The 21,908-nt window shown below is 47.1% G+C and overlaps 2 protein-coding genes and 2 long non-coding RNA genes across 4 annotated transcripts in view; 1 reads left to right on the top strand and 3 right to left on the bottom strand.

Moving 5' to 3' along the window:
- Positions 1 to 21,908, bottom strand: part of LOC143741618 (uncharacterized) — a 548,742-nt gene that overhangs the window by 435,224 nt on the left and 91,610 nt on the right. The window lies entirely within an intron of this gene.
- Positions 2,592 to 5,054, bottom strand: LOC143742416 (uncharacterized). Its single transcript, XM_077235264.1, has 4 exons — positions 4,833 to 5,054; positions 4,514 to 4,737; positions 4,204 to 4,358; positions 2,592 to 2,730 (listed from the first exon to the last, which is right to left on the bottom strand). The coding sequence occupies exons 1-4, from the start codon at positions 5,035 to 5,037 to the stop codon at positions 2,592 to 2,594; spliced, it is 723 nt and encodes a 240-aa protein (XP_077091379.1). The 5' UTR covers positions 5,038 to 5,054.
- On the bottom strand, positions 5,286 to 5,724 carry LOC143741479 (uncharacterized). Its single transcript, XR_013205067.1, has 2 exons — positions 5,609 to 5,724; positions 5,286 to 5,451 (listed from the first exon to the last, which is right to left on the bottom strand). It is a non-coding gene; the product is annotated as an uncharacterized LOC143741479 (long non-coding RNA).
- Positions 5,291 to 7,012, top strand: LOC143741480 (uncharacterized). The gene is made up of 3 exons (XR_013205068.1): positions 5,291 to 5,410; positions 5,634 to 5,712; positions 6,839 to 7,012. It is a non-coding gene; the product is annotated as an uncharacterized LOC143741480 (long non-coding RNA).

A 21,908-nucleotide genomic window follows, 5' to 3' on the forward strand; every position in this document is an offset into this window, starting at 1 on the left:
ACGTTCATCTTTATTACAGTAGCGAATATCAGATCAGCTGACAGACGAGACACCTCAACGTTTATGTTACAAAATGTCAAAATGATTCTTCTGAAATTTGGATACAGATTTATGCTTTAGTAAAGCATGTGGACAGTAGCGGCCGGCATTTGCCATGTTTCACCCATTTCACTTGAAACAGGCCTCGTACTGAGAAGATCCCCGGCCCGCCATCACTGACCAGGGGCAGAAACTAAAAGAGTTTTTTTTTTTATTGCATCAGATATGTATCAATTTGCTCACAGCTGATTGGTCCAGTTTGGGTTTGCAATCTCTAACCCAGAATAAAACCTGCTCTGGAGCAGATTAGCCATGTAGCGTAAATTACCATGGTGATGAAACCATGCATATTGCACATGCACTTACTCAACTTAAGCATAATGATTCATTTTTGCACTCTGATAAAAGTCCTAGAGATTGGCATGGGGTACATTCCATAAGATCATCTCTCAATGCAAATCAAACCAGCTATTAGGCTAAGGCGGTAACATTAAGGCCCCAAAGTTTCTGTCTCTGGTGAGTAGAGATCATTTGTCCTTCAAATAATCTTATACTCTACAGATCAACAGTATTGTGTGAGGATTGATTTCTATCTCACGGTTTATGGTGAGTTAAAAAAAATGGTTTTCACCTGTTTTAATGACAAAATTTAAATTAATTTTTAATTTTTTTGTTGTTTTATGAAATTGTTTATTTTAAAGTATTTTCATGAATTGATAAATTCAAATTCCCTTGAGCTTTTGACATATATGAGGTCATTATACTATAATAATATCCTGTGTGTTTCAGAAATGAAAGCTTTAGCATAAAGTTCTGCCAGGAAGACTTAATTACTGCGTCATTGTTACCTTTACATCTATCCAATCATGTCCTTATACTCTCTGTATAAAAGATCGGTACTTACACATGTTTGAGTTTGCAGATGCCGAAGCGACAACTACCTCCGTCCTCCCCACCAGGATGGTCCTGTCCATACCTCCCAGTCGGCTGCGCCCCTCCCTTCGTCTTCAGCCAGGGAATGCAGATCCGCTACCCTCGGATTATGAACTACGGACGGGGCCTACGACAAAGAACTTTATAAATAATTGCTTGCTGGGCTGTCAATAAATTAATGCTTTGTTACATAATTTTTTCTTTGTTATCTCCGAGTCCAGAGTTTCTGGTAGAACTGTAAACTTCCTTGTTAGTCCAAGAACAGCTTTTAGCGTAACCAAGCTCAGAGAACGGCTCGGTGTGGAATAGATAGGTGAAATGCTGAAGAAAATGCAGAAGAAAATCAACGCTTACTTCATCATTGCAACTTTGGCTGCACCTTTATAGCATTCATAAATTATTTTATGACAAACATATTACTGTATAACTAAGTTAACTAATTTATAGTTATAAACTCAAATAATAATAATAATAATAATTATTATTATTATTATTATTATTATTACATTTTAGGCTACATATTTAGAAGACGCTTTTGTCAAAAACTTACAAAAAAGGAACAGCAATTATCAGTCATATTACAGGTGTTGGAAACTTTTTCCTTCTGAGACCAGGAGACGTTGGGATATCTTTCAAAGCAGAAGTTACTCTTTATTGAGGACTTTGCTGTTGCAATGCTGTAGTCATCATCCAAGTCTAAACTCAATAGCTAAAACACAGTGTTTTATAGTGCCCTACAAAGGCAAAAGACCTTAACTCGCTAGTGTGGAACTGAGAAAAATGACTTTAAAGATTTTTAGTTGTCCCGCCAAATTAATTATAGGTAGGACACTGAAAATCGGGCAATTAGATGTTTAAGTAATGAAAATTATCTACATAAAAAAATCTTGTGCTCAAACTTGACTTTTGACCACTATTTTAAAGTTACTGTACTCTGCCTTTGTATTGTCAGCAAAAAGTGAGAAGTCATGCCAAGGCAAAAGGCAGTGACTTCCACATTATCAATATTTGGTTGCTGATCACCATTAACAAAATCATTATAGCAACACCTGTATAAAATCTAGTGATCATGGCATTTATTTTATATGATTTACAATTATAGCCATCTACTTATTGCTATCCTGTGCTTTGGTTGCATTCTGGTGGCCCTATATTAATAGCCTACATTAGACATGACAAAATACCTCCATGGGGTAAAGAGTATTTTCAAGTGGTACCGCGTGGCATAAGACTTGCTAAACATGCGTTCAAAATGATCACGATAAAACAGATCCTCGCGCACATTCGACCCGGAGACTGGTTTATAGCGGTGGATCTGAAAGACGCATAGGGCCTACTTTCACAGGCGCTTACCGAGATTCGTGTTCGAAGGTGTCACGCTCCTCGTCCGTTCAAGAAAAGTAGGCCTTGCCTACGCAGTGCTTTCCCCCTTGAGACTCAGTAGGGAGCGCGTTCTGGACTACCTAGACAACTAATGCATTTATAGCACAACCTTCTGTGTTCCGCGTCTTTTCAGTATGTGGTGGTTTCAGCTGCCTGCCCTATTATTGTGCTTGCCCAGACAGCAAACTGACTACGAAATGCATCTGCCGCGGAGGTACAGTGAACTCTGGAACGGATCAAGAAAGCGGATCCGAAACTGTGTCCACTTGCACACCGCAGCGGATCCGCCACGGTGGCGGCTCGCGGATCCGGTCCGACATCGCTACGGTTCCTTTACGTATCCGTACATAAATGGGTACATCCGCCCCGGCTTCGCTTTGGATCCGCGAATGAGCCACATATCCGCAAAATTAGGTTTTAAATTCAGCATGCAATTGGTAGGCTACTAATGACTTAAGCCAGGGCTGCCCAATTATTGGCTTGAATGAATCAGTGTTGCCAGATTGGGCATCTTTTGATTGCGTCGGCTTGGGAAAATAAGCTGGTGTTACAATTGCTCCATCTCAATTCGCTTACTTATTCTATGCCCTAAAAGTATATACTCTTTTTGTGAAGAAAAAGTACATACTTTTGAGTAGAGCCCGACCGATACGGATTTTTGGGGGCCGATGCCGATACCGATAAAAAAAAGCCTGATACCAATATATCGGCCGATATTATTTATGTGTACAGTAGAAATATTATTTATGTGTTTTATAGTACAGTACCAGTCAAAAGTTTGGACACACTTTCCTATTGGTGAATTAAACTTTTGATGGGTACTGTATATAGAATACACAGTATTTAAACAGAATAAATATATAAACGTTTTGCAATGAGTACTCAAATGTGGTGATCAAACACTTGTGTGACAAAGATATGTAATCGAGGCAGGGGGAATGATAGAATGAGAATGATAAATTTGAGCTGTAACCAAACTAGTTTGCATTGCATGCTATATTATATTATATTCTAAATACTGTTGCATAATCTTCACTAACGACTTTGTCTTTTAATTTACTCATGTTATATAAAACAACTTGTATCAATAAATATATCAAAAGTGTCACTGACATTATCTTCTATTTTTAGTCTTAATTCCTCTAATCTCTACCAGTGGAGGAAGAACTCAGATCTTTTTACTAAAGTAAGATGTATAATATCATAATGAAAACGTTTTTAATTACATAATGTACAGACTTTAAACTATTTTAAATCAGTAGAACTAGATGAACTATCAGATGAACTATTTTAAATAAGTAGTAAGCAAAATGTACCTACTAAATGTGAAACTAGGCTACTCTTAATGCAAAATGGCCCTATATAAAGTGTTATAATTATATAAATTATTGGTATATTGCTTAATGTTGTAACGTAGCGTTATAGGCAGAATGAGCTTTAACACTGTGTCTACACACCGGACGCGGCCGTTATTGCTCGCGTGAGTCGCAACATCTGTTTACCCGAGGTGCGGAAAAGCACCCGTTACAGAGCAGAATGGGCCATCCGTTTACGGTCGGAGATTTGTCGCTCGTGCCGCGCATTTTAACACGTGTGGTGTGCGTGTGGGGTGTGTGATGTTCATGTGTGTGTGTGGTGTGCGGGTGTGTGGTGTGATGTGCGTGTGTGTGTGGGGTGTGTGGTGTGCGGGTGTGTGGTGTGGTGTGAGGGTGTGTGATGTGCGTGCGTGTGGGGTGTGTGGTGTGCATGTGTGTGGGGTGTGTTGTGGTGTCCGTGAGCGGGGTGTGTGGTGTGAGTGTGTGGGGTGTGTGGTGTTGCAGTGTGCATGTCTGGGGTGACTTACGGTACATCAGTTTCTTTGAGGACATGTGACCGAATGCCCTCTTGCCGTTCGCCCCCTTCCAGCTTATGTTCTTGGCCACATCTTCTTTGAACATTTGAGAGAGGATGTTCCACGCCACTCTATTCACATCTTGGCCACCAATCGTGGCCAAAGAAGAAATCTAAAAGTAAGTCACAAAACACCTTAAAATACAGAAAAGGTATAAAGCCCTGATGTAATAACTTGTACGGCAATCTTTGCCCCACCTCCACCCCACACCCACCACCAGCCCTGCACTTTACCAAATAGAGTTGAGAGTGACTGACAGAAGCATACCATTCTTTGTTTGGCTGCTGCATTGGCAGCGTCTTTCAGGAATGACTCAAGCTCATCCACCGCTTCCAGAGATTCGATGGGCAGCTGAATGCACTCAGGACACTCTGGCTCTTGAGGTGTTGAGGTGTTGAGCACCCTGCTGCTCAAGTGATTCACCTTGGCCACCAGCTGGTCCTGCTGTTGCTTAATGTGCTCCAGCAGGCTTAAAATGTGGACTTGAGCAGCTTTTGAATACATATTATTATAGAATAATTATTTCCCCTCCATTCCAGTGGTTAAAGTCAAGGTATTACAGCTTGTAGTTAAAGTTATTTCTTACCAGAGCAAGGAATGTTTTCTGGGCCATGTCTCCCACCTCTCCAGGTAGGTCTGTAGACCTGGCTTGGCTCCTCTGGCCCCCGTTGTTGCTGGTTGCATTGTGCAGGTTGAGAGAGGAGTGTTTGTGGTGGTAGTGGTGGTAGTGGTTGGGGTGGGGCAGTTCTGCCAAACACTGTGTTGGGGGGGTGGGGGTGAAGAGACAACATACACAACACAGTCAGACAGAATTCACTGAGTCATGTAAGATGACTACACATTCAGTATGCATAGAGCAGATAAAGCTAAAGGCTGGATGGCCCGGGGAAGACTTCCTCAGCCTGTCTGTTGAGCATGCTAGTGACAAGAGTCTGCCACTAAACTTGCTCTTCAGTGTAGTGAGTGGGGGTCATTTTGTGGTTTGTGTATGTGTTGTTTTTGTGGTTGAGAAATAGAAACACATTTATATGTAGGGATATTTCCTTTTTTTTTTTTATTATTACAAACTCTTAATTTGACTAATCTCTGGACTATTTTCAGGACTATTTTCAGGGAGTTGGTGACTCGTCCCAGCAGATGACCTGGATTTGGACCTCTTTGGGGGTCGGTAGTCCTCCTCTATGTCAGTATCGCCAAAGAAATGTCTGTTTAAAAAAAAAAAAAGGATCTTTATCTACATGCAAATCAACATTTAGAGGACACAGAGAATGGTTGAACAGGACATTGATCTCTGTTCTGTCTTTTTAATAAAAGTATATGTTGTTAGTGTTTGTATGTGTAACATGAAGGAAAAACACTGACTTCGCTGTTGTTCTCCTTTTCCAAGGCCGCTCCTGTTCATCCTCAGTTTGGAGGTCTGAGGTGCTACATGTCAGAGCCTTCTTCAGGATTTGACGTGCCTCCATGTAAGTATCTGAAAGGTAAACATGGAGCTTGACATGAGTCTTAAAGGAACATGCCACCATTTTATGAAATTAATTATTCGCAGTCTCCCCTACAGTTAGATAAGTGAAAAATAAATTTGTCTCCGTGCATGCATTGTCTTAGTCTGGCAGCGCCCCTGCTAGCTTAGCATTGGTGACAAAAAAGTTTTTGCTCACTTATCTTACTCAAGGGGAGACCATGAATAAACCAATTTCATAAAACAGTGGCATATTCTTTTAAATAGTGGTGGTAGTGGATTTGTAGGTGTAGGATTTGTAAAAACCACTTAGCCAAGAAACAACTTTGAGATTTGGCATTCCAGATGATTTGATATTTCTGACATCATGTGTCTGCCAGTCATCCTGTTGCTCCTCTTCATGTTTTACTGCCCTATTAATTCTTTCATCACTGTTATAAGTTGGCCACGATGCACAACCATCCTCGTACCAGCTTTGGGGCACCACTGCTATGGTTTTATTGGTGACAAATTCTACTACATGGAACATCCTAATGGAGAAGACAAGAAAAGAAACAAGTGTGAATGCACAGTTATTGTCAGAGTCAGAGTAAGAAGATCTAGTGGAAAAAAGCTTTGACAATTTGTTGTTATTGATTTTGATAATAACATAAAAGTTTGGCTTTTAAAGGGGCTCATGTGAAGTGTCAACTTGCACAACACTGATCTGACAGTTGACACCTGAAAGATGATTAACTTCAGCAAAGTATTTACAGCAACTTATCAGCCTGTTTTCTGATGCAGCCACTGCCAGTAAGTCAAACTTTGGTCAGTCCTCAGACCCTGATCTAAACTAGTCATGCTATGATTATGATTGGTAATAAAACAATGAACAAAAACGATCAATTAATGTAATGAAGTAATGAACTAATTAGTCTGAACTACTAAACTGATTGAAATGCATTTTTTGCATGTTAATGCAGCAGAGGAAAGGCCACAAAGCCTTCCCTGTGGGGCAGGGCGACACATTTCCCATCAAGCTCTGAAACATTGGCAGCCATGATGATCTCAGATTTTTCTGAAAGGATGGTTTGATGGTTTCCGGAATGATGATATTCCGGTTTTCTAACCTGTTTTTTTATCTTCTGCAGATAATTTTCAAATGGGAAGGCAGAGAAGGAGTCAAGGCAACCATGCTGCTGAACTTCACCTGCCAGATGTGTTATGCAGTGTACATTATACACAACGTGGTGTCTCCCATAAAGTGTAGCTAAGTGCTGCACAAACGATTTCAGTAAAGTGTCAGCATAATCAGTGAGGTAGGAAAATGTTGGGCTTGCTAAGATGGAGATATATTGCTAAGAAAGAAAATATTGTGTAATGCTCCTGTTGTTTGTGTTTTTTGTATTTTATGAGGGACAAAGTGTGTTTGTTGGGTGAAACCTTTACTAGTGTTCTTGAAGATTGAGTTGATTTGAGAAATGAAGGAAGTGTCAGTGCATTTTGAATGTGAAATGAAGAACTGAGTGAAGAGTTTTGAAAATGTACCTAAATATTGAGAAATGTGTCCTAGCGACTGTAAAAACCTGTAATTTAATTTGTCAGAGTAAATCCCAGCGTTTTCTCTAGTTTATTCTAGTTTATTTGAGAAGTTCCACAGATTCTTGGACATTGGTAACTGTATTGTTAGAGTTGTGAGATCTGTAGGCCGGTTTCTCCATGACACAAACACACCTTCAAGCTTTCCTGTATTGAGATGTAAATTGCGTGTGGGGGGATGTGCAGCAACTCAATCCACACACAAGAGTCTACATACACATGAAACTACCTATGTTAGAATATCCATTTACAGCTGCTATGACAGTTTTGTTTGTTTGGGTTTTTTTATTTATTTTTACAGTCGCTAGGACATTTCTCAATTCTTTGGTAATTTTTTCAAAGCTCTTCACTCAGTACTCATAACCAGCCTTAAGCTTAACTGCAGTTAATTTCACTTTCAAAACGCAATAAAACGCTCAAAACACTTAATTCATGTCTAAAATCAACTCATTCTTCCAGTTCACTAGTAAAGGTTTCACCCAACAAACACACTTTGTCACTCATAAAATACAACAACAAAAAAACACAAATAACAGGAGCATTATAAAATATTTCTGCTGTTCCCTTTCAAGGGAACTCGAGCTGCGTCAAACGCTGTGGGAACGCCCCTGCGTTGTGCGTCATGAAGCACGTATGAAATCAGCCCAATGGAGAGATGGAACGTCATAGGCGGGTGACGTCATCGACCAGGAAACTATAAAGCACCCCATAAACACAAGCGCAACAGCTTTCTGTGCCTTCAGTCGCGCTATTTGTGAATCTGTCCCTGTGTGAATATTGTCTGTCTTTACATACTCTGCACCACACAAACAATTTATATATATATATATATATATATATATATATATATATATATATATATTAAGAGAGATATGGCGAACGAACAGCAGTTTAGGAAGTGTGTCCCTCCCTGCTCGCGTTATTTTACGAGTGGGGATACACACGTTCTTTGTGTTGTTTGTTTGGGAGTGCAGCATGCCCAGTCAGCTCTCGAGGGAGCTGATTGTGAGCATTGCGAGCGTCTGCCATTAAGGACGCTCCGCTCCCGCCGGGCGCTCTTCGAGGAGAGCGGTTCGGTGCTCGCTCCCCGCGGTTCGTGTCCCGCTCTTTCCGAGGCAGAGCGACGACGCGTATCGTGGGCATCGCAGATGGATCTCTCAGCGGGGTTAGAGACGGGCTCTGCCTTATCTCTCCCTTCACCTGTGAGATCCAGTGCCTCAGTCCCGTGTTTGGAAGCACGCGCTGTGGTTTCTTCCGCTCGGGCTGAGGCACCAGTTATAAATGAGGGAGATGTGGAGGATTCGCCACCTTACACTCCCGAAAGTGATGAGCTAGTGGAGGTATTAACAAGAGCTGTAGAAAAACTCAGCATTGTATGGCCAGTGACTAGACAGGAGTCTGTTTCCAAATCAAAATTAGATGAGAGATTTTTGCCGTCACGAGTGCAACCTCCACGCAGGTGCTTGCTGTTTTTTTCCCGATCTCCACACTGAGGTGTCGAAAAAACGGTGTCATATAGAGTGTTTAGTCCCCAGACTTCAACATATTCTAATATTGTGGGGGCAAAATCATATGGTTATCCGGCTATGCCTCGCGTGGAAGAGACGCTTGCGAGTTTTCTCTCCCTCGAGGCTGCGTCATCTGTTAAGGCACCGGCATTACCCACCAAGCCTCTTAGAAATATTTCGGTTTTTGTGGGTAAAGCGTATTCGGCGGCGTGTTAGGCTGCGTCATGTCTGCATACTATGTCTATTATGCAGGCATACCAGGCTGACCTGCTGAGGGACGTGAGTGAGAGTGAGGAGGTCAGTGCTGACGTGGTTCGCGAACTGCGTCAGGCTGCTGATTTATCCCTGCGCGCAACCAGAGAGTCGGCCAAGCTAGTGGGTCGATCTATATGGCAGCTCTGGTGGCCGCAGAAAGACATCTGTGGTTAAATCAGACAAATATAAAAGAAAAAGAAAAATCTTTCCTTTTAGACACTCCTCTCTCCCCCCTGGGTTTATTTGGCGATGCTGTAAATTCTGTCATCGATAAATTCCAGGAGAAGGAAAAGCAAACAACAGCTTTTAAGAAATTTCTCCCTTTAAAAATTCATGTCCCTCGGGCTGCTGAACGGGAGCAGCCCCGGCCATCTGCGAGCTCATCATATCCACAATATTCCTACGCCCCATGACGCTTTGCGCGAATTATGGGTGTAACTTCCGTTAAGCTGTAAACAAGCAGTGAAAGACTTGCTCTATGGACGCAATAATATATATATTTTTAAACTGTGTACAATGACATTACATTATTCTACTCACCCATTGATAATTAAAAGTACATTTAAAAGTGTAAAAGCATCAACAAGGTTCTTTCAACAGACCATGAATAACCCCAAACGTGTGAATCTTTCAACAGCAAAATCGGACGGTTAAATATCACTGTGGTAATCTGTATTATGTAACATACGTTGCCTTAATAAACTTATTATTCAGATATATGACAGATAATACATTTTATTTACCTGTGAAAACAAACCTGGAAAGAGATGATTTGGGGAGAAAAAAAAAAGAGATTCTTCATGCATTCCAGTGAATTATTAATGGGATATATCGAAAATTAAATCGTTGAGAACAGACCACAAATGTGCAGTAGCTACATATGTTGACCTTTTTCATACTATTACAGCAGATTGCAAAAGGAAAAAAGAAAATAATCACGAAAAGAATGCAGCGACTAAAAATACTTCTTACCGTAGATATTCTTGTTATAACATGTCACGTTAAAATACCAAGTGTAACGTTATTCTTATGTTATTCTTAAATAAAACATGAAAGAAAACTGATAGCTTGACTGATAGATTGAGTCAAACTGACGGATCAGCTTTATTTTGAAAGGCCACCTTATGATTTGAAATGATTCGTTTCAGTCTTTTTGAATGGAAGTTCCCCAAACCGGAAGTGCCGCCCATAATTCGAAACGCAGTAAACTCGTCAGGAATAAGGTGGATAGGGCGCTGAAGCAGAGTGTCGCGTCTCTTGCTCCCCCTGCTGGACAGTGGGCTCAGCCACGGCACTCTCAGCCGAAATCTCCCAGTAATAGAACTGATCTGAGGACAGTTATATTAGCTAAGAAGGCTTCGGCTAAGAAGAAGTCCTGGCGCCACGGCGCGCAGGACACTGAGGGTGGTCCCCACCGAGGCGGAAAGGTGTTCACCTCTTTCTACGGTGCCCATTCTTCCTCGGTGCCCTCAGGGGCCCGTTCTGCCAACCCCGCCTTCATGCCGGGGCGCAGACGGTCCCAGCGAGCGATTTCCCGAGGGACGCTCGCTCCCTCTGAGGAGGGTTTCAGAGCGGTTAGACCAGTTGTTCCCTGCCGGTGTGCCGTTACAGGGCGCTGCGTTTGCTGCTCAAGTTACACCAGAGACCAGTCTCGAGAGACTGGTACCCTTAGTAGAATTTCTGGCAGAGTGGAAAAGCCTTCCAAAAATATCTCATTGGGTCCTGCAGACAATAGAAAGGGATTATGCTATCCAATTCACGTGTCGTCCACCAAGATTCAGAGGGGTTCTGCCTACAGTGGTGGGCCCCGAGCAGGCTCTGGTTATGGAACAAGAGGTGAAAGCACTCCTTCAAAAGGAGGCTATAGAACGGGTTCCTCCTCCCAGTGTGGAGTCAGGCTATTACAGCCGATATTTCATCGTTCCAAAATAGGATGGGGGGTTGCGTCCAATTTTAGACCTGCGCCTATTGAATCGCTCGGTAGGGAAGCCAAAATTCAAGATGCTCTCTATCAAGCAGATCGTGTCACAAATCAGATCCGAGGACTGGTCTGTCACGATAGATCTAAGGGACGCGTACTTCCACATTTCCATCCTTCCACAACACAGGAAGTTCCTGAGATTCGCCTTCGGGGGCGAGGTGTACCAGCACAGGGTTCTTCCGTTTGGCCTAGCTTTATCTCCCCGCACTTTCACGAAATGCATGGACGGAGCACTAGTGCCCCTGAGGCTTCAGGGTGTTCGTGTCCTCAATTTAGCTCAGACAGAGCAGATGGCGGTTCGACATTGAGATGTTGTTCTCGTTCATATCAGGAAGTTGGGATTGAGGCTGAACGCAAAGAAAAGTGTATTATCTCCTCAGAAGACCAGTTTTCTGGGTGTCGTTTGGGTTTCGGTTTCGATGCAGGCGCGACTCGCTCCGACCCGCATCGTTTCGATTCTCTCAGCTGTGAAACAAGTAAAGCTAGGCCAGCTACTTACTGTAAAACAGTTTTAGAGACTGTCGGGTCTGATGGCAGCAGCGTCCGACGTTATACCTTGCGGCCTGTTGTACATGAGATCGCTACAGTGGTGGCTCAGGACCAAGGGATTCTCCCCGAGGGGAAATCCACTCCGCACGGTCAAAGTCATGCGGCGCTGCCTTCGTGCTCTGGTCATGTGGAAAGAAACTTGGTTCCTATTCAAAGGGCCTGTGTTGGGTGCTCTTTATCGTCGCGTAACGCTAACGACGGATGCTTCCCTCACAGGGTGGGGGGCGGTCTCGAGTGGTCGTCCAGCCCAAGGGCTGTCGGTTACTATTTCTGTGAGCAAAGTATCTTCCTGGGTATTTGAATGTGGTAGCAGACTCCCTGTCGAGACAGGGGCCGAGGCCGGGGGATTGGAGACTCCATCCCGAGGTGGTGGAGCTCCTTTGGTTGAGTTTCGGTCGCGCCGAGGTGGACCTATTCGCTTCCAAGGAGACCACGCATTGTCATCTGTGGTTTTCCATCAGCCATCCAGCCCCTCTGGGGTTGGACGCTATGGTGCAGCCGTGGCCGAGGTCACGTCTGTTCGCCTTTCCCCCGATTGCTCTGCTACCTGGAGTTCTGGAGAGGGTTCGCCGGGACGGGGTCAGCCTACTATTAGTAGCCCCATTCTGGCCGGCCCGAGTATGGTTTGCGGACCTGATTTCTCTCCTGGACGGTGTTGTGGTTTTCAATCTTTCTGAAAAATAACTTCGCAGAGATCTTTGATGCCAGAAATAATTAGACTTTATTTTCGAATGCCGTTCCGTTCCATAGAACGACACTCTAACGCTCTGGGCCTGCAGCCCACTGGCCCCCTGGCCTTCCAGTGCGCTCCCGAGTATATTTTGGTTCAGAGTTATATACATACATCTTCTTCCAAAGAAGGTAACACACCCTATAGATAGTTTTTGGTAAAGGTCTTTTACCATGTGACTTCTCAGAATAGAATTTTCTGCAGCAAACAACATTCCATTCAAGGTCTTTCACATACACAGAGGAAATCCAAAGTCACAGACAGAAGAAATAATTGTGTCCAAATATATAGCAAAATTACTTGTTTTCTAAATAATAAAATCTTCTACAACGGCTCTCCCTTGGAGCTCCCGGTCAGGAGGGATCTACTCTCTCAGGTGGGCAGCATGATATTTCACCCCCTCCCAGTATTGTGGGCTTGGCCTCTGAGGGGGCCCAGCTCATGATCTCTGGTCTCTCAACCGAGGCTGTTGAGACCATTCTTCACCCCAGAGCTCCATCCACGAGGAAGCTTTATGCCTTGAAGTGGAAACTCTTCACTTCTTGGTGTGGAGAGCACCTGCAGGACCCAGTTAACTGCCCAGTGGGTGCAGTGCTGGAATTCCTGCAGGAGCGCTTCTCCACAGGGCTATCCCCCTCCACACTAAAGGTGTATGTGGCGGCACTGGCTGCTTACCACGTCCCTTTCAGTGGAGTTACTCTTGGGAGACACCCACTTATCGTTTCCTTCGTGGCACACTGAGGCTGAGGCCAGCAGTTCCTACGAGGGTGCCGGCCTGGGATCTGGCCATCGTATTAGAAGGTCTTTCCCTAGCTCCTCTTGAACCTATCGAAGAAGTTCCTGAGAAGTTTCTCACGTTTAAGACTATCTTTCTTCTTGCTATCTCCTCACTAAAGAGAATCGGAGATTTGCAGGCTCTGTCGGTTTCACCCTCGTGCCTGGAATTTTCACCTGGCATGGTTAAGGCTTTTCTGCATCCTAGACCAGTTTACGTTCCCAAGGTCCCTACTAATGTTGTTAGACCTACAGTTCTGCAGGCCTTTTGTCCTCCTCCATTTCTGTCGTCTGACCAGGAGAAACTTAATTTACTCTGCCCTGTTAGGGCGTTAGACGCCTATGTCCACAGAACTGCCCTGTGGAGGAAGTCAGAACAACTATTTGAGTGCTTTGGGCCACCCAAGAAGGGGTGTCCCGCGTCTAAACAGAGAATGAGCAAGTGGGTGGTCGAGGCTATCTCACTTGCCTATGAGTCGGCTGGTCAGCCTTCACCTTTGGCTGTACGAGCCCACTCTACCAGGAGTATGGCGGCTTCTAAAGCCTTACTGTCAGGAGTTTCCCTCAGTGACGTTTGTGATGCGGCTGGATGGTCTTCACCGCATACTTTCATTAAGTTCTACGACCTAGACTTAAGTTCTACCCCTGGGGCACAGGTGCTCTCGTCCTCTGTGCGCTATTTTTCACATGGCGGTCACTTCGTCCTATGGCGACGTGGGTATTAGCGTTCCCACAGCGTTTGACGCAGCTCGAGTTCCCTTGAAAGGGAACGTCTCGGTTACGTATGTAACCCTAGTTCCCTGATAGGGAACGAGACGCTGCGTCATTCCACCATACTCCCGGCATTCCCGCTAGCGCTTCCTTCAGGCCTATCAGAAGCTGTTGCGCTTGTGTTTATGGGGTGCTTTATAGTTTCCTGGTCGATGACGTCACCCGCCTATGACGTTCCATCTCTCCATTGGGCTGATTCCATACGTGCTTCATGACGCACAACGCAGGGGCGTTCCCACAGCGTTTGACGCAGCGTCTCGTTCCCTATCAGGGAACGTCTCGGTTACGTATGTAACCCTCCTTCCCTGAGTAGGGAACGGAGACGTTACGTCGGATGACGACGAATGGGGTTTCGCTTAGAAAGCCTATCAACTTAGAGTATTACAAAACGAGCCAATGGCAAAGAAATGCCATGGGTCTGCGGAATTTGCATGACGTAACTCCGCCCCACCTCGTGGGTATAAAAGGAGGACGCCGGCAACAGGCAGATATGTTTCTTCGCTGAGGAGCCAAGACTGAGCTCAGGCGATCCCCGCGGTACAGCGGAAAGTGGCAGGCAGACGTAACTGACTCAGGGAACGAGGGTTACATACGTAACCGAGACGTTCCCTTTCGTTGTCACTCCGAGTTACGTCGGATGACGACGAATGGGGTTACCAGTCTAATCACGCCACCTTCTCAGCTGTCTTCCAGTGCCCTGCGTAAATCTGAGATCCCTGTCGTGAGACTGGCACGGACGAAGGACTCCTATTTAGCACAGGAATACCAAGGTAAACTGGGGAGCATATCCCAAGTTCAGGGGAAATATGCAATTACTGCCAACCCAGAGGGGGGGACTTAGAGAATACACACGTGACCCGAAGGAGACATGGAGAACACTGGGGTGTCCAGCCGCAGGTGGAATATTTCAACCCCAAGGGTGGCAAGGTGGCTTGCCAAGGGAAAGACACATGCTCAAGAGGCTTACAGTGGAAATACACATGTGGGGGTCACTCAGGGGAGGGACCATGCACACGGGAGGCACCTAGCCGACGCACAGGCAATAGACACTGGCGCCAACGTCAGGAGTGCTGAAGGAACTCAGGGCTTTCGGGGAAGCTCACCTGAGGAGAATATCGCACGTATCCAGTCCGTGGAGTGGAATGGCGAGCAAGCGAAGACACCTGAGCGGGTCCAGTACTAGTCGGTTGAAGCGAGTACATGAGAGGACACTGGCTCCACTCGGAGATTGTAGAATCTGGCGAATGTGTTAGGTGTCGCCCAGCCTGCAGCTCTGCAGATGTCTGTTAGCGAGGCGCCATGCGCTAGAGCCCAAGAGGATGCCACACTCCGGGTGGAGTGGGCAGTCACACCAAGGGGGCACGGTCGACCTTGCTGCTGGTATGCCAAAGCAATGGCGTCCACTATCCAGTGAGACAACCTTTGCTTGGAGAGAGCCTTTCCCTTCAGCTTCCCACCATAACAGACAAAGAGCTGGTCTGAGGTCCTGAAACACTGCGTCCTGTCTACATAGGCGCGGAGGGCGCGTACTGGACAGAGCAGTGCCAAGGCTGGGTCTGCCTCCTCCGGGGGCAGCGCTTGCAGGTTCACCACCTGGTCCCGGAAGGGAGTGGTAGGAACCTTGGGCACATATCCAGGCCGGGGTCTCAGGATCACGTGAGAGTAAGCCGGCCCAAATTCCAGGCACGCTTCGTCAACGGAGAATGCGTGCAGGTCCCCCACCCTCTTGATGGAGGCCAATGCAACCAGGAGCGCTGTCTTCATAGACAGGAACTTAAGCTCCACTGATTGCAACGGCTCAAAGGGAGCACTCCGCAGGGCAGTTAGAACCACTGAGAGGTCCCAAGAGGGAACGAGTGGAGGGCGAGGAGGATTCAGTCTCCTCGCTCCTCTCAGGAACCTGATGATCAGGTCGTGCCTTCCAACAGACTTACCTTCGACCGGGTCATGGTGTGCGGCAATAGCGGCAACATAGACTTTCAGGGTGGAGGGAGACAGCCTTCGCTCCAGCCTATCTTGAAGGAAGGAAAGCACGACACTAATCGAACATCTCCGGGGGTCTTCTCGGTGAGAAGAGCACCAGTTGACGAAGAGGTTCCGACTTAACGCATAGACGTGTCTCGTGGACGACGCTCTAGCGGAAGTAGCCGTAGCCGCCACCGCTGGTGGTAGGGTACTCACACCTGCCTCGTCCCGTCCAGGAGCCACACGTGGAGGTTCCAAAGATCGGGACGAGGGTGCCATAGGGTGCCCCGTCCCTGAGAAAGGAGGTCCTTCCTCAGGGGAATCGGCCAAGGAGGTGCTGTCGCGAGGAGTACTAGTTCGGAGAACCAGGTCCGGGCGGGCCAGTATGGCGCGACCAGAATGACCTGCTCCTCGTCCTCCCTGACCTTGCGCAGGGTCTGCGCAAGAAGGCTCACTGGGGGAAACGCATATTTGCGGCCCCGCGGCCAGCTGTGCGCCAGTGCATCCGTGCCGAGCGTGCCCTCGGTCAGGGAATAATACAGGACGCAATGGGTCGAGTCGTGAGAGGCAAACAGATCTATCTGTGCGTCCCCGAACTGGTCCCAAATCAGCTGAACCGACTGGGGATGGAGTCGCCAATCTCCCGGGAGGGGCTGAAGCCGTGAGAGCTCGTCGGCTGCACAGTTCAGGGCTCCGGGGATATAAATGGCATGAAGCGACCTCAGATGCTTCTGACTCCATATGAGGAGGTGGCGGGCGAGTTACGACATACGGCGGGAGCGTAGACCACCTTGATGGTTGATGTACGCTACAGTGGCGGTATTGTGTGAACGGACTAGTACGTGTTGGTTCTTGAGCACGGCCCGGAAGCGGCGCAAAGCAAGACGTACGGCCAGCAACTCGAGGCAATTGATGTGCCAGAGGCGGCGGGGTCCTGTCCAGGAGCCCGCGGCAGCACGTCCATTGCACATGGCACCCCAGCCCGTGGAGGAGGCATCTGTCGTTATAACGACGTGCCCTGAAGCTCGTTCCAGGGGCACTCCGGCCCGTAGAAAACTGAGGTCCGACCACGGGGTGAAGTTCTGACGGCAGGACGGAGTAACTGTTACTCGGAAGGTGCCGTGTTGCCATGCCCACCTCGGGATTCGGTCGCGAAGCCAAAGCTGAAGCGGTCTCATATGAAGCAATCCGAGCGGCGTTGCCGCGGCTGCAGATGCCATATGCCCCAGGAGCCTCTGAAAGAGTTTCAGTGGAACCGTACTCTTGCCCTCGAACTGTCTCAGGCACGTCAGCAGTGACTGCGCGCGCTCGTTCGTAAGCTGCGCGGACATGGCGACCGAGTCGATATCCATACCGAGAAAAGAGATCCTCTGCACGGGGCAAAGTTTGCTCTTTTCCCAGTTGACCCGAAGGCCCAGACGAGCTAGGTGCCGGAGCACTAGGTCCCTGTGTTCGCATACCTGGTCTCGAGAGTGAGCTAGGATCAGCCAGTCGTCGATGTAGTTCAGGATGCGAACCCCGTGTTCCCGAAGGGGAACAAGAGCTGCCTCGACGACCTTCGTGAAGACGCGAGGAGACAGGGCTAGCCTGAAAGGGAGAACCGCGTACTGGTATGCCTGCCCCTCGAAGGCAAACCGAAGGAACGGTCTGTGTCGAGGGAGAATGGAGACATGAAAGTAGGCGTCCTTCAGGTCGATTGCTGCAAACCAATCCTGGGGCCGCACACATTCGAAAATGCGTTTGGCAGTGAGCATCTTGAACGGCAGCCTGTGAAGGGAACGGTTCAGCACACGCAGATCCAGGATTGGCCGTAACCCACCGGTTTTCTTGGGGACAATGAAGTACGGGCTGTAGAAGCCGGTCCTCATCTCGGCCGGAGGGACGGTCTCGATCGCACCCTTCGCCAGCAGGGTGGCGATCTCTGCTCTCATGATAGGGGCGTTGCCACCGACCAAAGTGGAGCGGACTCCCCTGAAGCGGGGAGGAGACCGCGCGAACTGAATCGCGTAGCCGAGCCTGATCGTCCGTGCCACCCATCGGGACAGGAGGGGAAGCTCTAGCCAGGCTCCAAAGAACTGTACCAGCGGGGTCATACGGACCACAGACTTCCCACCGATGGTGCAGCAGGGCGGAATGACTGGCCCGGACGTGGACGGCATAGCGGCCCGGTGTGGGGGCACAGTCATTAACCGCGCCCTGACAGAGGAGACCAGGGAAGGAAGAACGTTCCACGGGGGTCTGCTCTGCCAGGGGGCTGGCGACAGAGGCGGAAGAGAGCGGCACGGTCCGGGGACGGCGCGCACTGTCAACCGGCTCTGGGACAGAGGGGGACGAGGGGTGCACGCGCACCGTGTCGTCCGAGAACTCTGTGTGCTCAGGGATGGAAATGTTACTTCTTTCTTTAACCACATTAGGGTGTTGCCCACCCGTGGGTGAGCAGCAGGGAGTGGAGAACAAAAGATTATCCCCCGGCCCTCCACCGGGGGAAGGAGTGGTCCTGCTACCATCTCCTGAGAAGTAATCTTCAACGTCCCTGAGCAGCCCGTCTCAGGAGCGCCGCTTGGCCCGGCGTTTAGCGGGGGGCGGGGCTGGAGAGGGCTGGGGCGCCTTCTTACGGCTTCCTCCGCGACCGGGCCCGGGTGGAGGCTGCTGCTTGGGCCGGGCGGGAGGGGCGGGAGCCGCAGGAGGGCGCCCTCGGCGGCGAACAGACTGAGGGATCTGCCCGGTCGGCTGGGTGGAGGCAGCAGCGGGCCGTCGGGGCAGAATGTGCTTGATGGCCTCAGTCTGTTTCTGGGCGGTGGAGAACTCTTGGGCGAAGTCCTCCACCGCACCGCCGAATAGGCCGGCCTGGGACATGGGGGAGTCGAGCAGGCGAGAGCGCTCAGCATCCCGCATGTCAGCCAGGTTCAGCCATAAGTGTCTCTCCTGGACCACAGCTGTGGACATCACCAGATCCAGGGAGCGTGCGGTCACCTTCGTCGCCCGGAGGGCGAGGTCGGTGGCGGCCCGCAGCTCATCGAAGAGCCCTGGGTCCGTCCTACCCTCGTGCATGTCCCTTAGCATCTGGGCCTGAAAGACCTGCAGAGTGGCCATGGCATGCAAAGAGGCAGCTGCCTGTCCCGCCGCTCTGTAGGACTTCGCCACTAGGGTAGACGAGAACCTACAGGCCTTGGATGGGTGCTTAGGCTCGCCGCGAGAAGAAGCACTCTGAGGACACAGCTGCATCGCAACAGAGCGCTCAACCGGGGGGAGCCCAGTGTACCCACGGGCGGCTGCCCCATCGAGGGGAGGAAAGGCGGATGAAATCAACGAGCGGTCGTGGGAAGACATGGGAGTCTTCCAGGACTTCGAGATTTCATCATGCACGTCCGGGAAGAAAGGTATTGGGGCAGGCTGAGGACGGGAAGCCGCAGTTGCACCCAAAAACCAATCGTCCAGCCGCCCGGGAAAGCATGGCCGTCATCTCTGGATCGGACTGAGCCACAGCCGTATTCACACCCGAGGGTGGCAGCTGTGACGAGTCGTCACTTCCAGACGAATCAGACCCGCCTTGTGATGCTGCGATTGACATCGCATCTTCCTCTGGAGTGCCAAAGGACACCCGCGGGACCTCAAAGGACGGTCCCGCGGGGATCCCCTGAACGCTCTCGGGTTACAACACTGGAGAAGGTGCTGCGGGGCTCGGACGAATAGTCGGCGCTTTGTTCCACACAGTCACCCTCAGATCACCCTGGCCACCAGCCGAAGTAGAGCCTCTCGAGGAGGCGCTAGATCGGGGTGTGGATGGGGGGACTCTCACTCTTGCGAGATCATTGAGTCTCGATCTAAGTGTTGCGATGGTCATGTTCCCACAGAAAGAACATGACTCATCCACGAGCGCTGCTTTAGCGTGATTAAAGCCCAAACACACCAAGCAGCGCTCGTGCCCATCAGAGTCAGACACCAGCCGACCGCAACCAGAAGTGCACGGGCGAGGCATCTTTAAAAAGACGTGCCGCGTGCAAGCTCTTTTTGTGAGAGAAACTCAATGCTGAAGCGCCCGCGGAGAACACACTCGCTGGCAAACCACGCTCAGATAAGCAGGAAGTGTGCACTCGCCGGGAGATCGCCGTCACACCAACACTGGAGAGTTGCTCGTCTCGTAAGAAGCTGACAATCAGAGATAGCTTAAGGAGTGAAGAATTACACTTGGCTCCGAAGCGAAAACATATCTGCCTGTTGCTGCCGTCCTCCTTTTATACCCACGAGGTGGGGCGGAGTTACGTCATGCAAATTCCGCAGACCCATGGCATTTCTTTGCCATTGGCTCGTTTTGTAATACTCGAAGTTGATAGGCTTTCTAAGCGAAACCCCATTCGTCGTCATCCGACGTAACTCGGAGTGACAACGAAAGGGAACTAGGGTTACATACGTAACCGAGACGTTTTCTGTTGTTCAGAAATCACAGCATTTTATGTTACATGGTCAATGTTTACATTACTGTACACATTTTTGTTTAACTGAAAGATTAATACCTTCTCGATTAATTAATACCTTCTCAAAACTCTTCACACAGTGATCACAAGATCAGTCTCTGGCTAAACTGAGATCTTTCAATTTACATGAATTAATTTCTCACTTAAACACAAAGACCAACAGAACTTGATTTACTGTACAGGCCAATTTGCACATGCTTACATTTTATTTCTAAGACTGTTATATTTAAGTTAAAAACATATCAACACAAAAATGAATAAGAAATTTGCAATATTTGTATGCCGTATACCACATTGAAATATATTCTGAATCTAAAAAACAAACCTATCAGAACAATTAAGATGTAACTAAACACCTACACAAGTCTTAGTCTTTCATTTTCATCACCATCTATACAAAAGGAAATAATTTTGTACATTAATGTAAACATGAACCATGTAAGATAAACTCCATTGAACTCTGAACAGCAGAAAATAGTGCATATTGCTGCCTTTTGTTTGTGTTTTTTGATTTGTATTTTTGATTGTGTTTGTTGGGTGAAACCTTTACTAGTGTTCTGAAAGAATGACTTAATTTGAGACATGAATGATGTGTATTTGAATGAATGTGAAATTTACTGCAGTGAAGATAAAAGTTGGTTAAGACAACGGAGTGAAAGCTTTTAAAAAGTGATAAGTATTGAGAAATACGTAGATTCTGATTTAATTTGATTAGAATATAACATTCTAATCTTGTCAGCTAACGGATTATGATCGGGTTGCAAGCAGCACCTGTCTAAAAGTGTAATGATGTAAAATAATAATAATAATAATCTGGTTCATTTAAGCCTTAAGGGAAACAATGTTTTGTTTTTATGGGTTTTTTTATGATATTGGCCAATGTCTGAGAGACCACAACCCATAAGATTGGTCTTTCATTACAGAAAAGAGGGTCTCCACTTCGTTGCTAAAGTGAAAAATGTGTAATTTCTGCTAATATACAGTATCAAATCATGTTATATCATTTTATAATTGTATTAAAATGTATACCTTTTTAAAAAGAACTGCAACATGTTCAAAATTGAAACCAAAGAAAGAAATATAAGCATTCCCCTGACTTACTGCTGCGATTGCATTTCATTTATCTACAGTCTAGATCATGTACAGTTTAACTTGTGTGGGGGTCTGCCATTGTTACCTTAAAGAGATATTTATGCTTGATTTAACCCAAAAACACTTAATTTTATTGTATGTAGGTTGGTTCATTAATGTTAAGTAATATTTTTGACTTGAATAAAACCACTAATTTACCATTTTTAGGAATTTGAAATGTACTGTCATTAACTTTTGTAATGTCACATTTTTTAATCTCTAAATATATATTGGTACTGTATATTGTTTTTGTATCGCTTTGGGTTGGAGAAAAGCGCAATATAAATAAAAAGAGTTGCAATGAGTTGCAGTAGTCTAAACGAGAAGTAATAAAAGCATGAACAGACATCTCTAGAGCTTTGTCAGATAGGAAGTATTTAATTTTAGACAAAAGACGGAGTTGATAGAAACTAGATCCAATTACCGAAGATATTTGTTTGTCAAGTTTTAAAGGCCCATCAAAAAGCACACCCAAATTACGCA

This window comes from Siphateles boraxobius, unplaced genomic scaffold (assembly GCF_051911475.1).
Source record: "Siphateles boraxobius isolate OS27281-9 unplaced genomic scaffold, OSU_SipBor_1 19, whole genome shotgun sequence".
In the NCBI taxonomy this organism is placed as follows: Eukaryota; Metazoa; Chordata; class Actinopteri; order Cypriniformes; family Leuciscidae; genus Siphateles; species Siphateles boraxobius.